At 38.5% G+C, this 22,597-nt stretch overlaps 1 protein-coding gene and 1 non-coding gene across 2 annotated transcripts in view; one reads left to right on the forward strand and one right to left on the reverse strand.

Annotated features, from left to right (window-relative positions):
* The window catches only part of CASC5 (cancer susceptibility candidate 5), an 80,375-nt gene that overhangs the window by 54,310 nt on the left and 3,468 nt on the right, over positions 1-22,597 (reverse strand). Inside the window, exons 2-5 of the mRNA XM_006831900.1 lie at positions 6,265-6,317; positions 2,115-2,118; positions 1,720-1,781; positions 148-200 (exon numbers count right to left, since the gene is read on the reverse strand). Coding sequence (XP_006831963.1) covers positions 148-200; positions 1,720-1,781; positions 2,115-2,118; positions 6,265-6,317 — 172 coding nt within the window. The remainder of the gene's footprint in view (positions 1-147; positions 201-1,719; positions 1,782-2,114; positions 2,119-6,264; positions 6,318-22,597) is intronic.
* TRNAS-GCU lies at positions 15,187-15,268 on the forward strand. Its single transcript has one exon. It is a non-coding gene; the product is annotated as a tRNA-Ser (tRNA).

Here is a 22,597-nt window from a genome sequence, read left to right on the forward strand (position 1 = left end):
AAAAGAATTACGATACACCCGACTTCCAACCTCTCTGGCTCAAGTTATACAAAAAGACAAATGAGTTATATCAATTATTTGGTTAGATGATCACAGTAAAAATTTTAAAGCAAGTAGATTTAGCAAGAATTGCACTGACATATTTACCTGAATTTTCTGACTTTCCCAATATTTTCATCTGAGGCTCTGCCTGAAATATCCTAAAACAGAAAATAAAGATTACTTAAAATCTGCAATTTTTAATTATAAACTTTGCTGTATCATATAACAAAAATAGGGACACTAAGAACCACGTGATAGATGTCACACCTATCAAATATCCTCATAATCTAGCACATAGGACCCTCTATAGAAAGATTTCTGTTCATGAAACAGACCTCGTCCTAATTTCAATTTAGAGTTCAAATAATTTAGGAGTTTACCTCACAAAAAGACAATCTGAGGCAGCCTGTGGTATACAGAAAATGAAATTTGAATAAGTCAATATTAAGTAGACATACTGACTTAATGGCAGCTAAAAAGAGTCTTAAGAGTCCTGGTGTGGCATGCACTGTAGGATAACCCCAAGGTCAGTAGTTCCAACTGACCAGCTACTCCTCAGAAACCCTATGCAGGGTTACTATGAGTCAGAACCAACTGGACAGCACTTAACAACAATAAAAAGCTGTTTATCAAAAAACAGCTATCCTAAAATGACACCAGAGCCCCATCCCATATAGGAATGTCTTGCAAACAGCTGGTTCAGGAAAACCCAACCCATTTAATGATGAGTAAAAAGCTATGAGTCTACTTAACAACAACAACAAAAAGCAAAGAAGTCATGGGAACAAAAGCAGTTAAGTGCTCAGCTACTAAATGAAAGGTTGGCAGTTCAAATCTACCCAGAGATTCCACAGGACAAAGGCTTGTTAATCTGCTCATGTAGAAACATTATGGGGCAACTGTACTCTGTTAATACGTGTTCTTATGAGCTGGAATTAATCTGATGGCATACAACATAGAAAAGCCCAAAATATAAAGATGCCATGATACAAAAAAGAATATGCATAGGAAAGCTGGACAATGAATAAGGAAAACCAAAGAAAGAACTGATGCATCTGAATTATGGTGTTGGCAAAGAATACTGAAAGTACCATAGACTAACCAGTGTGGCGCTACAGAATAAGCACTGGACTCCGAACCACAAGATCAGTGGTTTAAACCCACCAGTTACTCCTCTAAAACCCTACACAGGGTCTTTACACATCAGAACGAACTCAATAGTACTTAGCAACAACAACATAAGAATACCAGAAGTACAAAAAAAAGGAAGTACAGCCAGAATGCTCCTACTGTAAGAAAGGACACTGAGACTCTTCTGGATATGAATAGTTTGGATATGGAAGGAGGGACCAGTTCCTGGTAAAGGACATCATGCTTTGTATAGCCAAGGATCAGTGAAAAAGAGGAAGACCCTAAGTGAGATACATTGATACAGTGGCTGCAGCAATGGGCTCAAACACAGTAACAATTGTAAGATGGTGCAGGTTCAGGAAGTGTTTCATCCTGTCTTGTATATATATGATCTCTTTGAGTCAGAACCGACTCGGAGGCACTTAACATTTAGCTAATTGAGATAGAATTATTTGAGACACAAGTTACTTACTACCAACATAGTTGGTTTGACGCACACAAAAAAAAGCATTACTTGTAACATCTTTATTTTTCCTTTCAACTTACTTTATAGTATCTGCAAAGCTGACTCGACGAGAGCTTTTCCTATTTTTCAGAACAATGGATTCCTACGGGCAAAGAATATATGGCATGATTCTTAGTGACACCACTGTGAATTAGATCTGCAGTGTACCAACTATGAACAGAGATCAGGTCTTATTTAATTCTGAATTAATTTGGTATATGATTCTTAAAAATATCCCAATGTAGAAGAACTTAGTTAATACATGTATGATTTCCAGAGAGATAATAAACATAATATACATCTAAGAAAAGTGATTACTCTTACTTTTTCTCACTCCTAAATGAATGGTTATTTTGCTACAGAAAAGCAAAACTGAAGACACAGCAAGTGATATGTTGCCTATTATCTTTATTTTCTCTCCCCACCTTTCTCTCACATAGCTATTAAACAGAAAAATAAAAGAGAACAAAAAACAAATTTCAGTATTTTACAGGAATATTACAGGATTAATTCTGAATATCTGAATACACTTATTATAATAAATAATCAAGAAGAGGTATTCCCTCTGTATATAGCAATATGTGTGGTTAAGACCCTAGCAGACACTGTAAGTAATTTGAGTCTACTATGAATGACAATAACAATACTGACATAGTAAATACTGGGACTAAAGAAGATTATTTCTTATTAAAAAAAAAAAGAGAGAGAGAGAAAAGCTAAAATCTGTGTGGCATACAGGTATACCTCATTTTATTGTGTTTCACTTCATTACATTCTATAGATATTACATTTAACAAACTGAAGGTTTATGGCATCCTTGCATCAAGTAATTCTATTGGCATCATTTTTCCAACAGCATGTGCTCACTTCTCTGTGTCACATTTTGGTAATTCTCACATATTTCAAACTTTTTCATAATCAACACTTGTTGCTGTTAAGTAACATGGAGTCGGTTCCGACTCATAGTGACCCTGTACAGGGTTTCCGAGGCTGTAAATCTTTATGGGAGCAGAACGCCTCATCTTTCTCCTGCGGAACCGTTGGCAGTTTTGAGCTGCTGACCTTGTGGTTCGCAGCCCGATTCGTAATGACTACGCTACCAGAGCTCCTTAATCAACACTTAATAGACTATAATATAGTACAAGCACAACTTTTATATACACTGGGACACCAAAAATTTATGTGACATGCTTTATTGCAATATTAGCTTTATTGCAGTAATCTGGAAACGAACCCACAATATCTCTGAGGTATGCCTGTAATAGAAAGGGCACTAAACTAGAAATTTGAGGTCTGTCACCAGCTAGCTATGTGGAATTAGACAAAATACTTTATCTCTTTGGGTCTTTTATTTCAAATCTATAAAACAAGATTACTGGTGAAATCCTATAAGACCTATGAGTCTATGAATCTGTTGTTTACTCACTCAACGTTCATTTCATTAAAAGGCCCTGTGTGAGGTAATAGAAAAATGGTAGCAAAAGAAACAATGCCCTAGTGGGAATATTAAATTAATGGAGAATACACACATTAACACAAAATCTCACACAAATTTAAATTTCAAGTGTGAAAAGTGCTACAAAGGAACTACATAAAATATCTAATCTAGCTTGGGAACCAGGGAAAATTTCTTTGAGAAGTACATTTTAAGTTAGAAGTTAGCCACATGAAGAATTGGACATGGGGAAAGCATTATAGGCAGAATGTGTGCAATGGTCCTGAAGCAGGAAACAGCTTGATGCATTTAAGAAATAAAATGATTAGAGAGGCCAAGCAGAGTGGGTACTCAGAACTATATGGTCTCCAATGCTATACACATTCATTAACCAACAAATGTCCTGAAAGCCAAATACATACTAGTTAATATAAATACAAAAACACATGGTGTAACGCTCCTGTCCTCAAGTTCTCAATTTAGCATGAACAGAAGGAAAACATCATGCTTGGTAAAGTGGAGGGTCAGCAAAAAAGAGCAAGACTCACAATGAGATAAACTGGTACAGTAGTAGTAGCAGCAATGGGGTCAAATGTAGCAAAGACTGTGAAATTGGCACAGAATCGGGTAGTGTTTCATTCTGTTGCTATGAGTTGGTACTGACTTGACAGCACCTAACAACAAGTCGATTCCAACTCATAGCAAAATATAGGGAATAGCATATGTAAATACTTGCAGGCTTAACTGTTCATGTATTGTTTGGATAATAGTAAGCAATTCCAAAAGATAAGATAAATGTGTGAAAGTGGCAAGAAAGAAGACTGGAGAAGCGGCCTACAGGACATGGGATGCTTACTTGTATACATTCATTTTTGATGTTCTCTCTTCATATAGTTAATAAAGTTCCTAGCAATAATATCATTGAAAATAGTCTTCTATAAAACATTTATACTATACAAACTTACTTGAATTGCTTCATTTCCATTTCTGAGGTCCTGAAGAGGACTCCTTGGAGGTTTTAAAATCTAGAGGTGGTAAGAATTATTTAAGAAAATGTGGCACATGTATTATTGATAACTAGTTCACGTTACACCAAATTACACCTCTAAGGTAGAGGTGCAGAAATTTTCATAAAAAAAAAACCTCCTCAAATTCATATGACTTTTGAGTTATACCCTGTGGCTAGGGTCATTTTTGGAATAGCTGGTTAATAAGTTATGTCTAAAACCATTCATAAGCTAATCAATATTATTTTTTGCTTACATCATTTAGAGTTAGATTTTTTTTGTCTTGCAACAACTTTGTACATGTTAAGCATATTTTTAGACAGCCTTACTTGTAGATAAGATTTACATACCATAAAATTCACCTGTATTAAGTGAACAATTTTATGTTTTTTTTTTCCATTGTGGCAAAAATACACATAACAAAACATGTCAACTCAACACTTTTAACCTGTATAGCTCAGTGACATTGACTGCATTTTTCAAGTTTGCACTATCCTTTTCCAAGCCATACCACTACCATTAACATAAACTCAAAGATTGCTAAGCAAAAATTGCTCCTTTTCCTCTCTCTCTCACCCATGGAACCACTTGGTTTTAAAATATTTGCTTATTTCATATAAGTGAGATCATAAAGTGCTTGTTCTTTTGCAGTTGACAATTTTGCTTGTTTTCAAGATTCATCTATGCTGTAGCATACATCAGGACTTCATTTCTCTTTATGGCTGGCTGGTATTCTATTGTATGTATACAATTTTTTTATTCCATTTTGTTTATTCATTCACCTGTTGATGGACACTTCAGCTGATAATCCAATGGCTTTTTAGTAAATTTATAAACCTGTGTAATCAGATTAAATACCTGCGTCTTATCCATAAAGAAACAGGAAGCCAGTAGAAGTTTTTGGGGAAGCCACATCAAAATTATTGTGTTATATAGTCATCATTTAATAAAAGGTAACACTATCAGTTTAAGTAAATGTTTCTTACTGAGGAATGACGTCTTCTAACAGTTCTCTCTATATTGTCACTGAAAGAGAAAAAGAACAAGAATTTACCTACACATCAGTAAAGGACCAAATTTCCAAAAGCCATTATCACAGCACCTCTTACATGCTTTTAAACTGGCCAGCTCTTTCACATAGCACTCTGGAAGCAAAATTAATATGTCAAGAGTTTTAAATTTAAAACTCATATTGTATACAAGCCTATCTCTTAAACAACAATGCAGTACAATAAAATTTACCATATTCATAGAAATATAATTACAGCTGACCCTTTGATAACACAGGTTTGAACTACATGGGCCCACTTATACGCAGATTTTTTTTCTGTTGTAATTGAGGTGAGCTCAAATATTCAGAGTATCTTTTTAAAACACTGTATGATGCTAATTATCTCAGCATGGTGGTGGTGGTGGTGGTTATGTGCCCGAGATGACTTATTCATGGATTTCAGACTATAAGAGGAAGGCATCTCTAACCCCATTGTTCAAGAGTCAACTGCATATGGTGACTCTGGTTTTACTGCTAAGTGATTTTTGGAGCTGGTTTTGGAAAGTCAAATGCCTATGGAGGTCAAGCAGATAATTTGGCAGATGGAAGGAAAGTAAGGAGTGTTGAGACTGTAATGACCTGGAGAGTTCCTGTCCAGTCTAAAGGTCACAGAGTCCATTCCAGTTAATTGTTGCTAAGGAAGAATATGAGTTTACTGTTGCCACATTTGATTTTTTGAGAGGAGCTGAAAATCTAATTACTGTAGAAAACCTTGGTAGCTTTAAATTTGAGCAACTAATTCAAAATTTTAAAAAAACCACACACAAAACACTGTAAGGGAAAAAAAAAAGTCAATAGGCTATAAGCAGGCCACTAGCTGTAATACCAACTTCAGATAATTCATTTCATCTCCCTGGACCTCAATTTCTTCATTTTTAAATTGAAGAGATGGGAGGTAGACTCTATAATTCCTCTTCAGTGTGACAGATAAGTTTATACAAGGATATAGCAAAGAAGGCTATGACTTTTTTTGTAACATTTACTTCTTTCCCCTGGAACAGAATGGAATGATTTCAGGCCCTACTAGTTGGAAAATTATCTCTCTCTACTAAAGAGTATGTATAACAATTTAAGTTACAATGAATGGACTTACTTTTCTTCATTAGCCTCTGAACACACCCCCTCCATCTTTGAAGAAAAACTTTCCTGAAACAAACATACAATATTAGAAAAGGTAATAAAGGAAAAAGATAAATCACAATCTGTGAAGAGTCTAAAAGCATATTATGACTTCAGAGTTATAATCTGAGGGAAAACCCCAAAAAAGGAAAGAAAAAAACTATATTAGATTTTATGAGGCTATAAAACATAAGATAGTATAAGGAGTTTAAATTACTCTATCATAATGAATATCTCTTGAAATTTCTCATAGATGAGAGAAAAGCAATTACTACTTTTCTAATTGGGATGACATGAATATTACTTGTCCAAAATGGAAGCCAATTAGATATCAAAATGTAGTGGATGAACATCATATGCATATTTATCTTATTTAATATAAATATACAGAAAATTTTAAGAAATAAAAATAACATTCTGAGAATTCTAAGCTATGCTTGAAATTCTCCTCAATAAGTATTTGTCTTGGAAAGAGTGTTATAAGTTATAACCTGAAGTTCCTTAGTTGGTCTCAGTTCCTACCTACCTCTCAAAGTATGAGCGTCTCACTTAAGGAGTATGAAATCTGTTTAAAGGTATATAATTTTTACAATCTGGTCCTGGTCCCAAATGTTTCTTCCATAATATAACCAAAGAAATAGGTAACCACTTTAAAGCAGGTGAGGAAAATAAGACAGGGGAGAGACTAGCTGAATTTATTGATAGTATGTGTCAAAGTTCAGTGTAGTATCTGAGGAAAAACACTATTATTTTTTGAGGGCTTGAACCTGAAATAGGGAGAACTAAAAGTACTACAGCAATCTTAGAATCACAGGGACCTTCTGATAATAGAGATTAAGAGTCAGACAAGAAAAAGAGAAGAGAAATCCTAGTGCTGGTGACATTGTTGGAACACTTGATTATTAAGTTGGGCCTAAAGCTTTTCCACTGCCACTTTCAACAAATGTTGTTAATTTGCAATGAATAAGTCACTGGTCTTGCAAAATTCTAACATATGATTCTCCAGTCATTTCTATCACCAATATCATATTTTCCAACTACCGATTCTTCTTCTTTGCTTCCAACTTTTGCATTTCAACCACCAGTAATTATCAATACATCTTGACTGTATGTCAGCAATGATATCCCTAGTTCCACTTCCTTATCTGAATTCAGTTTGAAGCGCTCATCTGTCAGTGTGTCATACTCTAGTGATTTGTGTGTTGCTGTGATGCAGGAAACTATGGCACCAGTATTTTAAATATAAGCAGGGTACATCCATGGTGGACAAGTTTCAGCTGAGTTCCCACACTAAGACATACTAGAAAGGAGAGATAAGACTACTTCTGAATGTTTAGACACTGAAAACTGCATGAATAGCAGTAGAAAACTGTCAGAAATCACTAGAATGATAGGTCCTACTGAAGGGTTTATTCTCAGTACAATGTTGTTGTTAGGTGCCATCGAGTCGGTACTGACTCATAGCGATCCTATGCACAACAAAATGAAACACTGCCAAGTCCTGGGCCAACCTCACAATTGCTGCCATGCTTGAGCCCATTGATGCTGCCATTTTTCAGGAAGTAGCTAAAGGGAATGTAATTTTAAATATATGTTTGTTTTAATAAGGTAACTGGCTGCTATATGGAGAAAGGACTATAATGGATAAAAGTGAACGCTGGGAGACCATGTAGTAGGCTATTGCAGTATTTCACACGAGAAATAGATGATGGTAGCCTGAACTATGAGGAAACACTAAAGATAAAAGTGAACAAATTTGGGATATTGGAAATAGATCTAATAATGGATTTAACAGAAGTGGAAATAATTGTCATCCTTTTTCCTGATCTCAAAGGGATCATTTTCAAAGGTTCACCATTCAAGTGATTTTTGCTCTTTTTTTTTTTTAAATGGTATTTAAATTTTTAAATGGTATTAAGGAATTTAGCTTATATTCCTATGAGTCAGACTCACTCAACAGCACTTAAAGACAACACATATATATGTACTTAAAAACAAACACACACAAATGTTATTTATGCTAATGAGACTGGTCTGAAATCTCTCCTTTCTTACAATGTTTTAATCTAGTTTTCTGTGATAGAGATTGTTACAGGAAAGACAGCTTAACTTTCATTTCCCACAGCGGGAAGACAATTTAATGTCTAAAGGTTGAAAAATTAAAAAGTAGTAATATAAACAAGTGATCCAGATTAATTAAATAACAAAAATAGTCAGTTAAAAGAGGTGAAAATGGTTGCCTTTGGGAAGGAAGAAATTGAAGTGGAAAGATGTAAAATCAACATGGTGGGTGTCTGACTTCCTCTAACTTCATGATAGGCAGAGAGAAGCCCTATCAGCATCAGCCAAAGCTGATTCTTATGAAGTAGAGGTCAGACATACCTCCTCTCTGCAACCTTTTTACCCATTCTGACACCAGTCATTTCTCCAAGACATGTTCAACCACTTCAAGCGGTATCGTATGATCAAGAGCCAATGATTCTGAAGGAAGAAGTCCAAGGTGCATTGAAGGCATTGACAAAGAACAAGGCACTGGGAACTGATGGAATACAAATTGAAATCTTTCAATAAACTGATGTGGCACCAGAGGCACTCACTCATCTATAGCAAGAAATTTGAAAGACAACTATCTGGCCAGCTGCAACCATACATTGACTGAGAATTTCCAGATGTTCAAGCCAGATTCAGAAGAGGATGTGGAACAAGGGATATCACTGTTGACATCAGATAGATCTTGGTTGAAAGCAGAGAATATCAGAAAGATATTTACCTTTGCTTTATTGACTATGCAAAGGCTTTAGATTGGGTGGATCATGACAAACTATAGACGACACTGCAAAGTATGAGTATTCCAGAACACTTAATTGCACTCATGAGGTATCTGTACATTGACCAATAAGCAGTTGTCTAAACAGAACAAGGGAATATCGAATTGTTTAAAATTAGGAAAGGTGTTCGCCAGGTTGTATTCTTTCACCATACTTACTCAATCTGTATGCTGAACAAATATTCTGAGAAGCTTGATCATATAAAGAAAAACAAGGCATCAGGATTGGAGGAAGACTCACTAACAAACTGTGACATGCATATGATACAACCTTGTTTGCTGAAAGTGAAGAGGACTTAAAATACTTACTGATGAAGATCAAAGACCACAGACTTTGGTATGGGTTGCATCTCGATGTAAAAAAAAAAAAAACAAAAACAAAAGTCCTCACCATGGACCAATAAACATTCATATAAATGGGGAAAATATTGTAATTGTCAAATACTTCATTTTGCTCAGATCAACCATCAACACTCACGGAAGCAGCAGTCAAAAAATCAAATGACATACAGCATGTGGCAAATCTGCTGCACAAAACCTCTTTAAAGTGTTGAAAAGCAAAGATGTCAGTCTGAGGACTAAGGGCACCTGACCCAAAGGTATTTTCAGTAACCTCAGCTCTGGTAGCGTAGTGGTTACGAATCGGACTGCGAACCTTAAGGTCAGCGGTTCGAAACTACCAGCCGCTCCGCGGGAGAAAGATGAGGCTTTCTACTCCCATAAAGATTTACACCCTCGGAAACCCTGTACAGGGTCGCTATGGGTCGGACCCGACTCGATGGCACTCAACAACAACAACAACAACATATGCTTGCAAAAGTTGGACAGTAAATAAGGAAGACCAAAGAAGAATTGATGCATTTGAGATATGGTGTTAGAGAATACTGAAAGTACTATGGACTGCCAAAAGAACAAACAGATCTGTATTAAAAGTATAGCCAGAGTAATCTTTGGAAGCAAAGATGTCCAGACTTTGTCTCTCATACTTGGACATGTTGTCAAGAGGGACCAGTCATTAGAGAAAGATTTCATGTTTGGTAAAGTAGAGGGTCAGAGGTAAAGAGGAAGACTCCCAGAGAGATGGACTGGCACAGTGGCAGCAGCAATGGGACTCAGGCATAGCAACGATTGTGAACCCAGGACCAAATGGTGTTTCGTTCTGTTGCACACAGGGTCGCTATGAGTCAGTCCAACTCCATGGCACCTACCCAGTGATTCCACCATTCATCCGTCAGTTTGTCGAACTTTGGTGGCTTGCATGTTGCTGTGATGATGGCAGCTATGCCACCATTATTTTAAATACCAGGAAGGTCACCCATGGTGGGCAGGTTTCAGAGGAGGTTCCAGAATAAGACAAGACTAGGAAGAAGAGGCAGACTATTTCTGAATGTTTAGCCACTAAAAACCTATGAATAGCTGTGGAATATTGTCAGTTACAGTACCAGAAGATGAGATCCCCCAAGACTGGAAGACACTCAAAATACAACTGGGAAGGAGCTGCCTCTTCAAAGTAGAGTTGGCCAAATTACATGAATGGAGTAAAGGACCTTCATATGCTGATTCACAATTATTTGAAGAGAAACAGCTACAAACATTCATTGATAATCAGAACTTGGAATGTATGAAGTATGAATCTAGGACAATTGGAGGTTGTCAAAAATGAAGATCAATCAACACATAAAGATCAATATCCTAGTGAGGCATTAGTGAAAATGAATGGAGTGATACTGGGCATTCTGAATCTGACAATCACATGATTTACTATATCAGGAATGGAAAACTGAAGCAGAATGGCATTGCATTCATCGTCAAAAAGAGCATTTCAAGTTCTATCTTGAAGTACAATCCTGTCCGTGATAGAACAATACCCATGTACCTATAAGGTGTATTGGAATCTGGTGCAGTGCTGGAGGTTAATGCACTGGACTGCAAGGTCGTTTTGAAATGCAGAGTAAGCAGTTCAAGCTCACCAGCTGTTCCTCAGAAATCCTATACAGGGTCGCTATGAGTTGGAACTGACTTGACAGCACTTAACAACAACATAAGGTATAATCAGTCAATACCACTATTATTCAAATTTATGTACCAACCACTAAAGTCAGTGATGATGAAATTGAAGAATTCTACCAAATTCTTCAGTTTGAAACTAATCAAACATGCTATCAAGATGCACTAACAATTACTGGTGATTTGAAACAAAGAAAGTATCCAAAGTCTTGGTGATAGAAATAACAGAATTTTGCAAGACCAATGACTTATTCATTGCAAATACCATTTTTAAACAACATAAAAGGTGACAATATACATGGACACAAGATGGAAAACACAAGAACCAAATTAACTACATATGTGAGAAGAAATGGTGGAAAAGCGCATTATCATCTGCCAAAACAAGGCCATGGGCAGACTGTGGTACAGTTCACATGCAAGTCAAGGTTGAAGCTGAAGAAAATTAAAACAACTCCAGAAGAGCCAGAATATGGCCTTAACTATGTTGTTGTTGTTATGTGCCGTGGAGTCGGTTCCGAATCATAACGACCCTGAACAGGGTTTCCGAGGCTGTTAATCTTTACGGGAGCAGTACGCCTTATCTTTCTCCCGCAGAGCAGCTGATGGTTTCGAACTGCTGACCTTGCGGTTCGCAGCCCAATTCGTAACCACTACAGCCTTGACTATATCCCACCTGAATTTAGAGACCTTTTTAAGAAGAGATATGATGCATTAGACACTAATAATGAAAGACTAGAAGAGCTGTAAGGTGACATCAAGAACATCATTCAGGAAGAATGCAAAAGTTCATTAAGAAGGCAGGGGAAACAGAAATGACTAAAACAGATGTTAAAAGAGATTCTGAAACTTGTTCTAGAACATAGAGAAGACAAAGCAAATGGAAGAAATGTGGAAACAAAAGAGCTAAACAGAAAATTTCAAAGGGCAGCTCGACAACACAAAGTCAAGTATTATAAGGAAAGGGCAAAGACTTTCTAAAAGGGAAGAACATGCTCAGCATTTATCAAGCTGAAAGAACTGGAGAAAAACATAAAACGTCGTCTTACAACATTGATTGATGGAGTGAGAGAAAATGTGTAATAAAACTCAAAATCATAAAGACCAGGTTTACTGGTCAGATAGAGACTAATTGGAAACCCAAGTCTATATCTCTGGTTCACCCTTCAGGTTTGGAACTGATCTCATCCTCATGGCTCAATTTTCAGCCAAGCAGTAGATAGGTACATAGAGGGGAAAACCACACTAATGAGATATGTACACCATAGAATGGTCAGTCATTGAAGATCAAAAGGACAGCATTTACCTAAGGACAAAATTCAGAAGGGTTGAAAAATTAGAAAGAATGGAAATATGAATCGCCCGGATGAAATAAAATAAATGATGCAACTTTGAGGGTTTTGCAATAATTGAGATGAAATGAAGTATATAATTTGCTGAATGTAAAACTGATGATCTGCTCTGTAAAACCTTCACTCAATTCATAATAAAGTTTTGAAAAACAAACTGTAATCCTTTACTTTGTATCTGGTAGGATAGTTGTGTAAATTATTTCCCTTTCTGGATTGAAAGTTTCTCTGAATCATTCAATCCTAAATCTAGCACAAGATAAGAACCCACTATAAATCTGCAGAATTCAATCGATCCAATAAAAACTTATAACTTAATGTAAAAGAAAACAAAAAAGCCTCACAACTGGACCAGTAAACAGCATCAAGATAAATAGAGGAAAGACTGAAGTTGTCAAACATTCCATTTTAGTTTGATTCACAATCATCACTTATGGAAGCAGCAGTCAAGAAATCGAAGACATATTGTACTGGACGAATCCGCTGCAAAAGACCTCTTTAAAGAGTTAAAGAGTAAAGAGGTCACTTTTCTGACTAAAGTGGACCTAGGGTGCGCCAGGATAATGCACTGAACTGCAAGATCAGTGTGAACCGCAAGGTTGGCAGTTCAAACCCACCAGCTACTCCTCAGAAACCCTATACAGGGCCACCATGGATTGGAATCTACTAGACAGCACTTAACAGTAACAACAACCCAAGCCATGGTATTTTTAATGGTTTCACATGAAGGTTGGTCAAGGAATAAGAAAGACTAGAAGAAGGAGCCCTGACAGAATTATGGTGTCACAGAAAAATATTCAAGTACCATGGACTGCCAGAGGAACAGACAAATCTGTCTTGGAAGAAGTATAGCCAGAAATAATACTTTGTTTTGTCTCACATACTTTGGACTTGTCATCAGGAGGGACCAGTCCCTGGTAAAGTCCAAGAGTCAGTGAAAAAAACAAGTAAGAACCTCCAAGAGATGGACTGACAATGTGGTTGCAACAATGTGTGCACACATGACAGTTGTGAGGATGGAACAGGATCTGGCCTATTCAGATGCAAAAACAACACCACCTCAATTCTGGCATCTACAACATGCTTTGGTGTGGTCTTTACCCTGTAGCCTTTGTCTCGGTTAAAGCCCACTTGCCCCCCTCAAACTACAGTGTTGAGGCAAACATCAAGAGCATTTCACATGGACAGAGAAAGATCTTCAAAAATTAACTTAGGCTTACCAAGATTGGCTTAGAGACCTGGTGTGGCGCTGTACGATAAGCACTGCACTACTAACCGCAAGGTCAAATGATCAAACCCACCTGTTGCTCCTCGGAAACCATTGTTGTTGTTGTTATGTGCCATCGAGTCGGTTCCGACCCATAGCGACCCTGTATAGGGTTTCGGAGGGTGTAAATCTTTACGGGAGTAGAAAGCCTCATCTTTCTCCCGCGGAGCAGCTGGTAGTTTCGAACCGCTTACCTTAAGGTTCGCAGCCCGATTCGTAACCACTACGCTACCCTATACAGGGTCATTATGAGTCAGAACAGACCTGCTGGCACTTGCCAACAACAAATACTGACTTTATTTGTTAATGCCTGTTATACTGCTCATCACTCCAATGAGAATTGTACATAAATCATGATGAGCCGAGAGATTAAAATGACTTATTCCTGTTAGCTCATTTACAACTAAAATGGACTCGGCAATACAGATCCCTATGGGCCTCAAGAAGGAGCTCTGGTAGCGTAGTGGTTACGATTCCGCCTGCGAACCTCATCGGCCTGCGAACCTCATCGTCAGCAGTTCGAAACTACCAGCTGTTCCGCGGGAGAAAGATGAGGCTTTCTGCTCCCGTAAAGATTTACAGCCTCGGAAACCCTGTACAGGGTCGCTATGAGTCGGAACCGACTCCACCGCACAGAACAACAAGGGCCTCACGGGAACAGTGGAGTAAAGCGAGGATTCATCTTGGAGCCCTGACACGGAAGGCAGGGAGGGCCCGGGCGCCGAGACCGAGACCGACAGGCAACCCGAGTTGGCTGGAGTTGCTCAACTTTGGGTGAAACTCTAGGAAAGAGGGAGGCGACACAGTGTGCAGACCACGGTGAAGAAAGAGCCCAGCACCGAGAGCAGAGACGTCTACTTAAGGCCCAAAGCTTTCGGAGGCCGTTGGGTTGAGGGAGTGTCCCTCACCCTTCAGGAGGCCTTTGAATCGCTCATACAAAACCCAAACCCCTTTCAGAAGCCCAAATAAAGGGTCTTTCTCGTTACCTGCTTGACAAACTCTCCTCACACGTATTTGGGTTCCGCACGTTCCTAACTGGCAGCTCACCGGCGCGGTTCAGAGATGCCTTTAGACGTCATTTCACAAAGCGCAGACTTCCACAGTAACGAATTCAAATCAAACCGCCCAGATGCCGCGCATGCGCAAAACCACACAGAGCGTCGGTTCCGCCTCTTAGGAGCCAGGGCCCAACCCCTTTCCTAAAACTTCTTTCACGAACTTTCTAGATTCTGTGCCAATTTCCTTCAGGTTTATCTCATTTTCTTCCTAGTTTTCCTTTGCCATTACCCATTGCTGACTCAACATCATAGGAACGACCATCTTCCGATTGCCTACTGTAGAAATGGTTGACTGTTTGCTTCCGTACAAAATGGCGATTTCCTCAACAATGCGTCACATCCTCGTAGTATTACTCCCTATAGTAACAAAGAAGAGGCAGGCTTCTGGGACGAGGTGGCCGAGTGGTTAAGGCGATGGACTGCTAATCCATTGTGCTCTGCACGCGTGGGTTCGAATCCCATCCTCGTCGGCGCTGACTTTTTTTTTTTCTCTTGGTTTTAGCTAGATAAGCGTAAAATCATTTGCGAAATAGAAACGATTGCATATACATATACCAATTAAAATCCATTAGTCCATTTTACCTAGTCTTATCAACCTCAGGTTTGAGAAATTTGAAAAACAGCCTTTGAATCATCACGACCTCACAGATAAAAAACAGGAAGGAAAGGCTTTCTAGGAATCGGAAAATGTACTGGATTTAATTTATTTTCATATGAAGCAAACAACAATACATAGAATTCACCGTTATTACCATTCTCGTTTGTTGCTATGCTGGTCTGCTCCAACCTGAAGTAACCTCGTTCCTGGTCGAGGGGCTTCAATTATTACGGACTCTTACTCGGGAGTTTTAAACACTTGTCCTGATTATGAAGTATCATAAGCTACCGCGAGATGCAGTGTTCAAGATTCTCTTCCAGCAAGCTGCAGATGCTCAAGAAATGAATACATTAGGAACGTTAACAAGATGTTGAAAGTGTGAGGAACCTTGGTAATATCTAGAAGCCAGGCTACCTTTCCAGAGGAGAGGACGATGCTTTCCTTCTGGTTAAATCCAGAGTCCAGTGAATTTAACCAGAAAGGCAGGAACAGGGAACCGAAAATAATAGATTTCCCTCCTAGAAGGTCATCAGGCAGGTTCATTCAACTCACATTTATCAGTTTTTAGTTCTCCACGCATTTTATATGGACTGTTGTTGTTAAGTGCCATGGACTCAGTTCCAGTTCATAGCAATCCTGTATAGGGTTTCCGAGGAGCATCTGGTGAGTTTGAACCGCAGACCCTGAAGTTCAAACCTACTTAAGGTTGGGCACTTATCGTAGGCCACCACATCAGGGCCAACCCTGTGTACGTTTTGCAAGGAGTGAGGCGCTGGTGGGTTTAAACCACCGACATTATGGTTCACAGTCCAGTGCTTATCCAACAGCATCACACCGTGGCTTTAACGGTGTGATAAGCATACCAGTTATTGGTTGATGTGTCATGGCAACCACACGTGTCAGAGTAGAACTATGCCCCAGAGGGTTTCCATTTTTTATTTCGTTTACTGTGTTTCCAGTAAAAGTTTACGCAGCAAATTAGGCTCCCATTTGACGATTTCAACACTAACTATCCAATGACATTTTAGTTATATTTTTCACAATGTATTAGTTGTTTTCTGGTTGTTCCATTTCCAGTACTCTAGTTTCCCTGTCTTTTTATCTTCTGATCTTTGCTTTACAGTAATTATTAACCTTTTAATCTCATATAGTATTTTAATGTAGCACTGTTGTTGTTATGTGCAAGTCGTTTCCAACTCATAGGGACCCTGTACAGGGTTTCCGAGACTATAAATCTTTATTGTTGTTGTTGTCCGATGCCATCGAGTCGGAAGCGACTCATAGCGACCCCACGCACAGCAGAACGAAAAACAATGCCCGATCCTGGGCCAACCTCACTACTGCTGCCACACTTGACACCATCAATGATGCCACCTGGCCGATCCATCTCATTGGGGGTGGCGTGGGGGGTGGGTCTTCCTCTTTTTCTCTGACCCTCCATCTTACCCAGCATTACATCCTTCTCCAGCAACTGATCCTTCCTGATAATATGTCCATAAATCTTTATGACAGCAGAAAGCCTCAGCTTTCTCCCGTAGAGAAGCTGGTAGTTTCAAACTGCTGACCCTGAGGTTAGTAACCCAGTTCATAACCACTACGCTACCAGAGCTCCTTAATGGAGCACTGTACTCCATGGTTAATATCTTTTATTTTTATTATGTTATTTCACTAAAAAGGAGCTATGGTAGAGCAGTGGTTACGAGTCGGGCTGCTAATCTCAAAGTCAGCAGTTTGAAACTACCAGCTGTTCTGCAGGAGAAACATGAGGCTTTCTGCTCCCATAAAGATATACAGCCTGTTACAGGGTGGCTATGAGTCGGAACTGACTCCACAGCACACCACCACCACCACTACAGGGGATAGTTTCTGTTCAACATTTAAAGCATATCTCAGGACAATAGACTCAGGAAGTCCTTTCCTCTCAACTGGTTCAGTAAGTCTAAACTGCTTAATAATTGAAATTCTTGTGTTTTGTTGCCATTCTATCCATCTGTTGGAACCCTGATCAAAACCACAGGCAGTGGTAGCCAGCACCATCTAGTTCTTCTGACTCAGGGGATATGAGGCCCTGACTCATATAAGCTATTGGCCTGTACACTAGTTTCTTCTCTGAAACTTTGATTTCCTTCTTTCTATTCTGCTTCAATAGAGACCAATCGTTGTCTCTTAGATGGCTGCTCACAAGCTTTTAAGACCCCAGACTGCTCACCAAAGTAGGATGCAGAACACGAACTTTGTGAACTTGATTATGTTAATAGACTAAGTTGTCCCATGAGACTAAGGTCTTAAATCTTCAAATCCAGAAAATCAGTTCCATAAGATGTTTCCTTAGGTCTGAGAAGTACGTGTAACTGTGTCCTCTATGAATATGTATGTATGCACACAACTGTATACACATTATATATAGACAGAATTGATGCCTTTAAGTTATGGTGTAGGAGAAGAATATTTAAAGTTCCATGGGCTGCTAAAAGAACCAATAGATCCGTTTTGGAAGAAGTGCAGCCAGAGTGCTCATTAGAGGCCAAGATGGCCAAACTTCGTCTCTCATACTTTGGACACACTGTCAGAAGGGACCAGTGTCTGGAGAAGGATATTGTGTTTGGTAAGATGGAGGGTCAGAGAAAAAGAGGAAGACCCCCAACGAAATGGATTGACCAAGTGGTAGCATCGATGGACTCAAGCGTGGCAACAATAGTGAGGTTGGCCCAGGATTAGGCAGTGTTTCATTCTGCTGTGCATAAGGTCGCTATGGGTCGGTACTGACTTGATGGCACCTAACAACAACATCTGTATCTACTTGTACACATATATGCCTATACACCTACAAAAGTGGCCAGACAGGAGTTTTTTGGTTATTGTTGGTGTTGTTGCCAAATTGTTGTTGTTATGTGCTGTCAAGTTGTTTCTGACTCATAGCAATCCTACGCACAACAAAACAAAACACTGCCCAGCCTTGTGCCATTCTCACAACTGTTACCCTTGAGCCCATTGTTGCTACCACTGTGCCAATCCATCTCATTGACGGTCTTCCTCTTTTTCGTCGACCCTCCACTTTACCAAGCATGATGTCCTTTTCCAGGGACTGGTCCCTCCTGATAATATGTCCGAAATATGAAAGATGAAGTCCTGACATTCTGATTTCTAAGGAGCATTCTGGCTGTTTTTCTTCCAAGTCAGAATTGTTTGTTCATCTGGCAATCCATGGTACTTTTAATATTCATCTTTAATACATAACTCAAATGCATAAATTTTTCTACAGTTTTCCTTATTCATTGTCCAACTTTCATATGCATATGAGGCTAATGAAAATACCATAGCTTGGGTCAGGCACACTTTAGTCCTCAAACTGACATCTTTGCTCTTGAACACTTTATTTTTGCAACAGATTTGCCTAATGCAATGCGTCATTTAATTTCTTGACTGCTGCTTCCATGAGTGTTGATAGTGGACCCAAACAAATTGAAGGTTTTGATAGCTTCAATCTCTTCTCCATTTCTCATGTTGTTATTTATTGGTCTGATGGTAAGGATTTTTGTTTTCTTTACATTGAGGTGCAACCCATATTGAGGTTTGTGGCCTTTGATCTTCATCAGTAAGTATTTTAAGTCCTCTTTGCTTTTAGGAAGTAAGTTTGAGAAATGCTGGGCATGTTCTTTCCTTTTGGTTTTCTAGCTCCAGATCTTTGCACATTTCATTATAATACTTGACTTTGTTGTCTTAAGCTGCCCTTGGAAATTTTCTGTTCAGATCTTTTATTCCCTCATCTCTTCCATTTGCTTTAGAATCTCTACACTGGAGGGCAAGTGTCAGAATCTTTTCTGACATCCATTTTGGTCTTCGTCTTTCTTGTCTTCTGAATTACCTTCTGTTTTCTTCCAGTATGATGTTTTTTATGTCATCCATGATTATTCTGGTCTTTGGTGTCTAATACATCAAATCTATTCTTGAGATGACCTCTAAATTCAGATAGGATATTTTCAAAGTCATATGTTGGCCTTTGTGAACTTGTTTTAATTTTCTTCCACTTCAGCCAACATTTACATGTGAGTAATTGATTTACATGTGAGCAATTGATGGTCTGTTTCACAGTCTGCCCCTGGCCTTATTTTGTTGCCATATTATTAATCCAACATCCTTTTCTCTTATTTGTTTCTTAGTTGCAGTCTTTATTTTAGTCAAGCAATGCTCATTACATCCACATTTGGCGTTATTTTTCCCAACACTAAATAACAAGCATCTGTAATCTAGAGAGGAGTCCTGGTGGTATTGTGCATTAGGCATTAAGCTGCCGACCACAAGACCAGCATTGGACATTGGTGTCTGTCTATATGTGACTCCATAAGGTTTTCAATGGCTTATTTTACTAAAGTAGATTGCCAGGATTATCTTCTGAGGTACCTCTTGATTGTACTCAAGCTTCAAACCTGTCACTTATCAGCTAAGCATGTTAACACTTTGCACCATCTAAAAAGACATGAAAAAAAGAAAAGACCGAAATGCATGTCAGAAGACACTGAAATTTTCTCTCTAGTGTAAAGATGCTAAAGCAAATGGAAGAAATGAGGAATTCAAAGAGCTGAACAGAAAATTTCAAAGGACAACTTGAGAAGACAAATGAGGTAGTATAACCAAATGTACAAAAATCTAGAGTTAGAAAACCAAAGTGCTCAGCATTTTTTAAGCTGAAAGAACTGAAATAAAACGTCAATCCTTGACTTGCAATTTTGAAGGATTCCATGGACAAAATATTGAATGATGCAGAAAGCATCAAGAGAACATGGAGGGTATACACAGTCACGAGAAAACAAATGATCAAAATTCAACAATTTAAGAGGTATCATATGATCAAGAGCCAATGATACTGAAGGAGAAGTTCAAGGTACCCTGAAGGCATTGACAAAGAACTAGGCTCTGAGAATTGATGGAATACAAATTGAAATCTTTCTAAAAACTAAGGCAATACTGGAAGCACTCACTTATCTATGCTAAGAACTTTGGAAGACCCATTAGAAAAGACCCATATCTGTGTCCATTCCAAAGAAAGGTGACCCGATGGAATGAAGAAATCATTGGACAATATCATTAATATCACATACAAGTAAAATTTTGCTAAAGTCAATTCAAAATTGGCTGCAGCAGTATACTGATAGGGAGCTGCCAGAGGTTCAAGCTGGATTCAGACGAGGACATGAAACAACGGATATCATTGCTAATGTCAGATGGATTTTTATTAAAAGCAGAGAATACCATAAAGATGTTTGCCTGTGCTTTATTGATTATGCAGAGGCTTTCATTTGTGTGGATTATGACAAACTATGGACAACATTGTGGAGAATGAATATTCCAGAACACTTAATTGTGATCATGAGGTACCTGTACATAGATCAAGAGGCAGTCATTGGAACAGAACAAGGGGACACTGATTAGTTTAAAATCAGGAAAGGTGTGGGCTAGGGCTATATTCTTTCACCATACTTATTCAATCTATATGCTGAGCAAATAATATGAGAAGCTGGATTATATGAATAAGAATGTGACATCACAATTGAAAGAAGACTCATTAACAACCTGTGATATACAGATGATACAACCTTGCTTGCTGAAAGCCAAGAGGACTTAAAATACTTATTGATGAAGATCAAAGACCACAGCCTTCAGAATGGGTTGCATCTCAATGTACAGAAAACAAAAGTCCTCACTACTGGACCAATTAATAAAATCCATATAAATGGAGAAAAGATTGAAGTTGTCAGTGACTTCATTTTGTTCAGCTCAACCATCAATGCTCAAGAAATCAAATGACCTATTGTGTTAGATAAATCTGCTGCACAAGACCTCTTTAAAGTGTTCAAGAACAAAGCTGTTAGTTTGAGGTTTAAGGTGCACCTGGCCCAAGCCATGGTATTTTCCGTCATCTCATAATGCTTGTGAAAGTTGGAGAATGAATTAAGGAAGACCACAGAAGAATTGATGCATTTGAGTTATGGTGTTGGAGGACAATATTAAAAGTACCATGGACTGCCAGAAGAACAAACCAATGTGTTGGAAGAAATACAGCCAGAATGCTCCTTAGAAGCCAGGATGGCAAGACTTCATCTCTCAGTCTTCTGACATATTATCAGGAGGGACCAGTCTTGGTAGAGGGACATCATGCTTGGTAGAGTGTCAGCCAAAATGAGGAAGACCTCCAATGAGATGAATTGGCACAGTGGCAGCAGCAATAGCTCAAACAGTAATTATTGTGAGATAGGTACAGGACCAGCAGTGTTTCACTCTGATGTGCATAAAGTCACTATGAGTCGGTACCTACTCAAGGACACTTAACCAGTAGCTGTTGAGTCAGAGTTGGACTATGTGTGTTAGAGTAGAACTGTGCTCTATAGGATTTTCAATGACTGATTTTTGGAAGGCAGAGTGCCAGGTCTTCTGAGACACCTCAAAGTGGACTCAAATCTTTTGGTTAGCAGCCGAGCACATTAACCATTTTACCACTCAGGGGCTTCACTACACTTTTTAGTACTTCAACATTATGATAGTTTTTAGACCCGCCATTAGATCTTATAATTTTATGCATTCCTAAAGCCGTTTGAACTGCATGGTTGACAGTTCAAGCTCACCAGCTGCTCCTTGGAAACCCTATACAGGTCAGAACTGACTCGACGGCACTATACAACAAGTACTTATATTAGTACATCACAGATTTTAAAAAATATTTTGAAATTTTGATTTCAATGTAATTGATTGTTTTTGAATTCCAAAATACTTAATTTTATGTTTGTAAAACAATATTCTGAGAAGGTATCCATGGCCTTCACTTGACTGCCATGTTATTGTTAAGTGCTGTCGAGTTAGTGCCCACTCATAGGAACCCTGTATAGGGTTTCCAAGGAGCAGATGGTGGATTTGAACCACGAAACCTGAGGTTCAAACCAACCTTATGGTCTCGTGCTTTATTCCACAGTGCCATACCAGGACTACAGACTGTCATAGAAGTCCATTTTCAGAAAAAAGGATTAAGAACCCCTGAGAGATTTTTCTAAAACATTTTTGGCAATGGAAAAACAACAAAAAGTAAAAATGAAAAAGAAGAGAAAAAAAGTTTAAATATTTAAAAAATCAAACACTTTTGAGACACTGACTAGGCCCTTCTCTCTCTGCCTAAGTCCTTTGGAAATGCTGTGGCACTGTAGGATGAGTG

This window comes from Chrysochloris asiatica, unplaced genomic scaffold, assembly GCF_000296735.1.
Source record: "Chrysochloris asiatica unplaced genomic scaffold, ChrAsi1.0 scaffold00004, whole genome shotgun sequence".
NCBI lineage: Eukaryota > Metazoa > Chordata > Mammalia > Afrosoricida > Chrysochloridae > Chrysochloris > Chrysochloris asiatica.